We start from the raw sequence: 8,771 nt of genomic DNA, 5'->3' as shown, positions 1-8,771 counted from the left end.
TGGTCAATAGCCTCAGCATTGATTGATGATGTTCTGTTGGGAACACTGTGGAAGTGTTCAGCCCATCTTCTAGGATCATGTTTTCATCAATAATCAATGTGGCTCCATCAGCACTGAGTGGTTATGATGCACCATAAGTTTTTGGTCCATAAATAACTCTCAGGGAGTCATAAAAGCACCTTGGATTGTTACTATCAGCATAAAACTGAATTTCCTCTGCCTTCTTACTGAGCCAGGAATCCTGTGTCTCTCGAAGCTTTGCTTGTACTTTTCTTTGGATGGAAGTAAATGATGCCTTCTTAGAGGTGGATGAACTATCCTGCTGGTAAATCCTGTGGAGTTCACATTTTTCATTTAGCAGCTTCTGAATTTCCCTGTCATTTTCATCAAACCAGTCTTGGTGTTTGCTAGGATTCTGACCCACATGAGCAAATGCAGTGCTGTACACCAAATCTCTGAGAGCTGTCCCCTCCTTTTCTGCTCCACTGTTACAACTGTATGTTGGCTCAACTTTCCCCCCTAATCAGCAGCAAACTGTTCACCCTCAGAGAAGAGCTCTAATTTGTTGACATTAATTCTTCTGATAGTCCTTTTGCCTTGGTGGCGGTACTTTTGATGAACGTAAATATTTAGCTTAGAAAGGAGAAGTTTGTGATCAGTCCAGCACTCTGCACCACATATTACCTTTGTCACTCTCACATCTTGTCTGTCTCTTCTCCTTACAATCACATCATCTATTAGATGCCAGTGTTTGCTGCAAGGGTGCATCCATGAAGTTTTATTGTGTTTAGATAAAAGGAAGACCATGTTGGTGAGGAGAAGGTCATGCAATGCACCAGTCTTCAGCAGGAAATGACCACTTCCCTTCCTGTTTCCAACTCCATTCCTCCCTAGGACTCCCTACCAAGTCTGGTAGTCTGAGCCTACTCTAGCATTAAAGTCACCCAGAATAACAAGCTTGTCCTCTTTTGGCATATTGACGATAAGGGTCTGTGGGTTTTCATAAAATTTTTCTTTGACTTCATCAGGGTTTGTCATGGTGCGAGCATAGGCACTGATGGTGGTGACATGGCGTTTTCCTGTGAGTGGGAATCACATTGTCATGAACCTGTCATTCCCTCTTTTTGGCAGGCATACCAGCTTGCTGATTAGATTAGTTTTGATTGTAAAACCCACACCAGCTTCACAGCTCTTCCCTTCACTGCATCCACTCCAGAAAAAGGTGTATCCAGCTCCAACTTCAGTAAGCTGGCCTTCATTTACCCACCTTGTTTCACTCAGGGCTACTATTTAGATGGGATACCTGTTGAGTTCTCTTGCAATAAGAGCAGTTCTTCTTTCAGGACTACTGGATTTTGTGTTATCTATTAGTGTGCACATGTTCCATGTGCCCATGTTGAGTGGAATCAACTTTGCAGATGTTTTCATACATTTTTTTTGTGTTTTGACCACATAGTGGGATTGCCCTCCTGCTGTGATAATTAGGTCAGGGTTGGCCAAGCAGGCAATGTTTAGGGCCCCTTTTCTAGCCCCCTTCCTCACACCAGGAGGTGAGCAGTGCAATCCTTAAAAGGCTGCGCAGAAACCAAGGGGTCTGCCAAGTTCCACTGATGCTTTCAGTGAGAAACGACCCTATGGCCTGGGTCACTTGTGTGCAGGCTCATGACCACAGCTCCCAGTGTATCCTCATCTGCTGCTTCATCACTTGACTGTTGCCACAGATCTTTGGGGCATAATAGTGAAAAGGTATGGGTGATGTGATGTCTTTTGATTTGTGTGTAAATTAGATTTAAGTGAGGCAGAGTTGCGTGATGTCATCCACCTCACTCTCTCCTCCTGAGTCATCATAGTCCAGTGGCAGGACAGAGTCCAGACGGCTGGTGATGGCTCAGGATACAGTGGATGACCTTGGCGTCTTTGGTGTCTCACCAAGCTCTAAGCACTCCACATTGCCTGCTTCATCTGCCTTCATGGCCATTGGAACAAATTGTTCTCATCTGCCCATTCCACCAGGCGAAGTCTTCACATGCTTGTGGTAGAAACCCCCCTAACTCTCCAATGGCTTTGACAACACTTGGTTACCCTCAACCTGGTTTGGCCTGTCTGCTGAAATGCTTTACCGGGATGCGGCTGCTGCGCATCCTGCAGCTTCTTGCAGCCACAGGTGAGAGTTACTTGGAACAGGTGGACACCAAAGGTGGAAACAGCCCTGAAAGGGCTCAGCAGCCATCATACCAAAGGTACTGGTCCTCCCTGAACACACCCTATATCCCAACAGCAGCTGAGTAGCACAGTGGACAGAGCACCAACTGTAAAGTGAGAAGGACCTGAGTATCATACCCAGATTCAGATTGTTGACACTTACTAGTTGTGTAACACCAGGCAACTAAATTAACCCTAAAAGCCTTGCAAAAAATTAGTAAAGTTACCCTCCCTCACAATGCTGTTGTTAGCATTTTATGTTATCATATAAATCCTCCTTGTTTTGTTCACATCACTCTATGTATTTTCTGGTACATGCAACATTTTATCACTCTGTATTATCTGCTATATTCTCATGTATGTCACTACTGTTTTCAGTTTACTATCTTCTTGGAAAAGGGTGTATATTGGGTGTGTACTCTGCATGATCTTTATGTAACCTTAATCTGGTGGGAAGGGACTCAAGTCTTGTTCATTCACACACACACACACACACACATACACACATACACACACACACACACACACACACACACACACACACACACACACACACACACACACCCATAACTCCGGGAACTCCCTCCCTAGTAAGGGATAGCAATGAGGAGCTCAGCACAGATTTAAAAAATTACTTCTCTTCAACTACCATTGTTAAGCCAGGAAGATCCTAACCAGGTACCATATTTATGAGAAGAGCAGACTGGCCAGCTTCCTGGCTCCAATCTCTTGTCCCCATTTTTTGGTAGGAACTGAACTTTCTTTGTAAAAGAATAGGAAGAGGAGACCATAGAAATGTGTCTTCAGGGCCTGCTGATATGATGGGGTAAAAAACGTTATGTAAATATCTGATATAAAAACATGGTCAAAGAAAATGAGCACACGGTGTGAAATTAAAGCGTGACCCATTGGCAGATTTCACCAGGAGCTGCCTGGTCTCCTTGAACTTTGAGTTCCAAGGCTCATTGTTTTCCATGGGAAATGTTGAGCAAGGAAGAAAGGGCAGGAGGAATCTCTGGCTGGAGATTTCAGTTTCTTCTTCATTTCTCACTCTTGGGGAGTCAGACAATATATTATTGTCTGAGGCCCAGAGCAGCGTGGGGAGGGCCCCATCTCAGAGGCCTGGGTTCTTTTTCGTTCCAAGGCTGAAGAGCACCAAGAGTCCTCAGGGCCCAGAGCTGCCAGGCCATGGCCTTTCCCTTGAGCCCTGAGTGCCTTTTCTCATGTCAGCCCCAGACCTGCCCCTGAGCAGGCAGCCCTGCAGCTGCTGGAGGAGAGGAGACAGCTGAGCACCCTGAGCAGCCAGCCTGGGCCTGGGGAGGTTTTTGTTTGGGGTTGTAGCACTGTGGGAGGATCAAAAGATCCTTGAGCACAGTAATAATGTGTGCCATCCTCAGGCTCTAAGCTGCTGATTGTGAGGGTGAAATCCTTCTCAGCACCACTGCCACTGAACCTGGCAGGGACTCCTGAGTATAGATTGGAAACCTTGTAAATGAGGAGCCGAGGAGATTGTCCAGGTTTCTGTTGGAGCCAGGACAGATAAGTGTTTCCATCAGTGTATTTGACACTCTGACTGGCCTTGCAGGTGATGGTGACTCTCTGCCCTGGGGCCACAGACACTGAGGCTGGAGACTGGGTCAGCACAATTTCCCCCCTGGAACCTAAAAGCAGGAATTAATGATGAACCAACATGAAATAAACAGAACAATCTCCTTCCATTTTGATACTTTGCCCACAATCAACCTGGCTCTGCACCTACTGTCCTCCTAGAAACCCACATTCTCCCTTGGTCTGCACTGACTCATGTCCCCAGAGCTTCTAAATTCCTTTGAATTCTCTCATCTAATAAAAATGTGCACATCTGCATGTTTTGTTATCCCATGTTCTCACCTGGGACCAAAAGCATGAGGAGCCCACAGACAAACTGGAACAGGGACTCCATTGTGCACTGTCTCCTCCCCTGTGGCTGCTCTGCCCCCAGCCCAAGTATATGTCCCTCTGTCTGCAGGACCTCCCCTTGGGAATTTCTTTATGCAAAGCAGCTGGGGGTGTGGGGCTTCTAGTAGCAGAAGTGACTGACTCAGCTGGGGGGAAGGCCCTCTCTTCATGAAGATCCCAGTCTATTTGGTAAGCTGCACAAAAGTAACTACTGACAAACAAGATCTGTGAGGGCAAATAGGAGATGAGCAACATAGGGAAGACACAGGGAGCAATCCAGGATGATTTCCAGATTGTGAGCCTGGGGGACGGGGAAGAGGGTGCCCCTCTTTGTAGTAACAGGAGGGGGAAGGGTTCAGGGAAAAGAAAATGACAGTGCTTTTGGCAGGATGAGGTAAAGCTGTCTTATGCACCTCCAGTTCCAGATGTTTCAAAGGCAGTTAGAGATGGGAGACTGGAGGTCAGCAAAGAGGTCCGGAAAGGAAATGGGGATAGAGAACGAATGCTGTCAGTATCCAGAGTGATCTGACTCTGTTTCTTCTTATTCAAACAAGTAAAATCTCTCAGCTCATGCAACTTATGATCAGATTGATTTGGGTGGGGGGAGCATATGTAATTATGAACTGACTTGGGTATTCACTGTGATGCCCCTGCTCTGAGGCTGGCTGCTGCTGCTCTGGTTCCTCACTCCACCTCCCAACCCAGAGAGACAGACCTTTCCTACCAGGCTGGCAAGCTGCCTCCCTGTTCCTAGATCAGTTCTGAGGCAGTTTTCTAGTTGTTTGAAGGGGAATTTGGGAAGCTTCAGATGGTTCCTTCCTCACTCTGCCACCTTGGCATTGGAAGGCTTTGAGGAATTTTTGTAGAAGGGGCCCATAACATTTGCATGCCAGTAGATGCCACAGAAAAAGAATAGAGACTCAGAAACATATAAAAAAAATTGTATAATATTGTATACTAACATTTTATCTTTTAATACCATTACAATTCAGACTTCTTCTCTGGTACAAAAGGGGCTACCAAAATTTTTCCTCAGATTTTTCACATTTCTAGGGGTGCCTCACCTCTAATTCCTTGATGGGGAAGTGATAGCTGTACTTCTAAAATTCACATCCATGCAGCACTGTACTTAGACATATACTTTTGATTGTCATAGAAATCTGGTGAACTGGGAAGTGTAACTATTATATCTACTCTAAAATTAAGAACATATTCCTTCTTTTTTCAATTTACCATCACACACACTCTCCATAGGGCTTTTGATTGGTCCTAGAGGGAGCCTAATCCAATCTAAAAAAAACCCAGCATGAATGGTCAGTCTCCTTGGGCAAGAGCTAGGGGACTAGAATAAGCAGATGCCAGGAGTCCTTCTCTCTGAAGCTCTTGCCCCCTTCAGCCATCCCCAAAAAGTCACAGGTTCAGTTAGCTCCAAGTGAGGTAGAAGCTGGCAGGACATCAGATGAAGATCTTTGATTAGTGGTTATCACCATCTCACTGTCAGAGCCCAGCACAGAACCACTAGAACCTTCCAGTCACCTCTGTCCTGTGACTCACTAATTAGAAGGTTGTTTCTTACACAGTTGTGAATATTTGAGGAACTCTGAGAACTTCCTCCCCTTTCTCTTTAATTCTTTTCTCCAAGAACCATCTAGCATAGTTTGAAGTGTTTGCAGCTCTGTTAGGGGAAAAACCTCAAGCCTCTGCTGGCTATTTCGGAGGCTACTTTCCACTGTCAAGGACCAGTGAGCTCAGTTTGCCTATTTCCTGGTTTTTGAAGTTGAATTCATTGGGAGGAGCATAAAGGGCAATGTGCTGAGCTTCTTGTTCTGGGGCCTGGGGTTCTGGTCCCTTATTATGTGTGCTGGGACCTCAGGTATTGACATCTGGAAGCTGTAGGGGGCTGGCAGTTTAGCTGCTGAAGAACTGGGATCTCAGTGGTGTTATATGGTGTGTGCTGAGTCTAGGTGGTACTTTCCTTCATTCTGATCATTGGAGGATGTCTAGCTGCCCTGGTTTGCACTGGAGCATGCGGTAGTTCTCTGAGATGGAGTCTACAAGTTCCCCTGACTGAGCTAAGTCATGTGGGGGTCCTGGTGTCGACCTTTGCCTGCTCTGTCACGCTGTGGCCCAGGATCTGCCACTGGTTTGCTGAGTTGGGGCTTGCTGGGACACTTCCTGTCCTGGAATGTGCTCCCCTTTTAAAGTAATAAGTTGGAGATTCCTTGCTCATCCTCCAAATTTCCTTAGTTAAAAACTGCCCAACCCCATTTCTCTTCTGGCTCTGCTGTTCCAGGAATGGTTGGTGCATTATTTTTATGGTTATTCATGGATGAATATGGGAGAGTGGCAGCAGTTTACTGCTTGCTTTGCCATCTTGGCTCCCAGAAGTGGTTCTCATTCATTCTTTACTTGTGGATCAAAAATGAAGGAAAGTTTTTGGAGGAATTTTCTTACTTGCCTTAGGACAGGGATAGAATCTCAAACATTATCCAAAACCAGTTGTAATGGGCCAAATTTCATGACATGGGTCTTACTAGGAATTTCCCTAAACTCATATACCCCATAAGGAATAAAAACAAGCTGCACAAGTGCAGGTTTGGGGTTTGGGAAAGGGAAGGGTGCTTAGTTAGTGACTGGTCCACAAACATTTTTAAAGCTCTTGTTATGAGCCAGGGAAGATTTCATGCCCAGGGATTACAAAGGAAGACTTAAATACAGTTCTGTAGGCTGCTGCCTGGTCTTCTCAGTCTCTTTCTTCCATGTCATTCTCATATATGGAATATTAATCTATGAAGGAAGAACAGAATGCAGCTCTGACTCTGGGTTTCTTTTTCTCTCTCAGTGGAGCATCAGGTGAAATCTGAATGTAACAGGGACTCAGGCCCAGGTATTGGAGGGTAACCCAATTTGAGAGGGTTGGTTCTTTGCTGAACTGTACTGCTCATGGCAGAAAAGGAGCAAGAGGACTCAGGGCCCATTTTGGGCAAACCATGACCTTTCCCTTGAGTCTTGAGTTCCTTTTCTCATGTCAGCCCCAGAGACCCTGCCCCTGAGCAGGCAGCCCAGCAGCTGTTGGAAGAGAGGAAGGAGATGTGACAGCTGAGGGCCCCTGACCAGCCAGCCTAGGCCTGGGGAGGTTTCTGTTCGAGGATGTAACACTGTGGGAGGAGAAGAAGTTACCTGTGAACAGTAGTAAACTGCCCCATCCTCAGTCTCCAAGCTGCTGATTGTGAGGGTGAAATCCTTCTCAGCACCACTGCCACTGAACCTGGCAGGGACTCCTGAGTACAGGTTGGAAACCTGGTAAATGAGTAGCCGAGGAGATTGTCCAGGTTTCTGTTGGAGCCAGGACAGATAAGTGTTTCCATAGCTGTCTTTGACACTCTGACTGGCCTTGCAGGTGATGGTGACTCTCTGTCCTGGGGCCACAGACACTGAGGCTGGAGACTGGGTCAGCACAATTTCCCCCCTGGAACCTAAAAGCAGGAATTAATGATGAACCAACGTGAAATAAACAGAACAATCTCCTTCCATTTTGATACTTTTCCCACAGGCAACCTGGCTCTGCACCTACTGTCCTCCTAGAAACCCACATTCTCCCTTGGTCTGCACTGGCTCATGTCCCCAGAGCTTCTAAGTTCCTTTGAATTCTCTCATCTAATAAAAATGTGCACATCTGCATGTTTTGTTATCCCATGTTCTCACCTGGGACCAAAAGCATGAGAAGCCCACAGACAAACTGGAACAGGACCTCCATTGTGCACTGTCTCCTCCCCTGTGGCTGCTCTGCCCCCAGCCCAAGTATATGTCCCTCTGTCTGCAGGCCCTCCCCTTGGGGATCTCTTTATGCAAAGCAGCTGGGGGTGTGGGGTTCCTAGTAGCAGAAGTGACTGACTCAACTGGGGGGAAGGCCCTCTCTTCATGAAGATCCCAGTCTATTTGGTAAGCTGCACAAAAGTAACTATTGACAAACAAGATCTGTGAGGGCAAATAGGAGATGAGCAACATAGGGAAGACACAGGGAGCAATCCAGGATGATTTCCAGATTGTGAGCCTGGGGGACGGGGAAGAGGGTGCCCCTCTTTGTAGTAACAGGAGGGGGAAGGGTTCAGGGAAAAGAAAATGACAGTGCTTTTGGCAGGATGAGGTAAAGCTGTCTTATGCACCTCCAGTTCCAGATGTTTCAAAGGCAGTTAGAGATGGGAGACTGGAGGTCAGCAAAGAGGTCCGGAAAGGAAATGGGGATAGAGAACGAATGCTGTCAGTATCCAGAGTGATCTGACTCTGTTTCTTCTTATTCAAACAAGTAAAATCTCTCAGCTCATGCGACTTATGATCAGCTTGATTTGGGTGGGGGGAGCATATGTAATTATGAACTGACTTGGGTATTCACTGTGATGCTCCTGCTCTGAGGCTGGCTGCTACTGCTGCTCTGGTTCCTCACTCCACCTCCCAACCCAGAGAGACAGACCTTTCCTACCAGGCTGGCAAGCTGCCTCCCTGCTCCTAGATCAATTCTGAGGCAGTTTTCTAGTTGTTTGAAGGGGAATTTGGGAAGCTTCAGATGGTTCCTTCCTCACTCTGCCACCTTGGCATTGGAAGGCTTTGAGAAATTTTTGTAGAAAGGGCAC

General features: G+C 46.5%; 1 gene segment (V, D, J or C); it reads right to left on the bottom strand.

Moving 5' to 3' along the window:
- Window positions 1-7,107: 7,107 nt before the first annotated feature.
- On the bottom strand, window positions 7,108-7,897 carry LOC140520155 (immunoglobulin kappa variable 3-11-like). The segment is given in 3 exon segments: window positions 7,108-7,209; window positions 7,321-7,616; window positions 7,846-7,897. Coding segments are annotated over 3 exon segments (450 nt in total).
- Window positions 7,898-8,771: the final 874 nt, after the last annotated feature.

This window comes from Notamacropus eugenii, chromosome 1 (assembly GCF_028372415.1).
Source record: "Notamacropus eugenii isolate mMacEug1 chromosome 1, mMacEug1.pri_v2, whole genome shotgun sequence".
Lineage (NCBI taxonomy): Eukaryota > Metazoa > Chordata > Mammalia > Diprotodontia > Macropodidae > Notamacropus > Notamacropus eugenii.
This window is presented reverse-complemented; position numbering and strand designations above follow the sequence as displayed.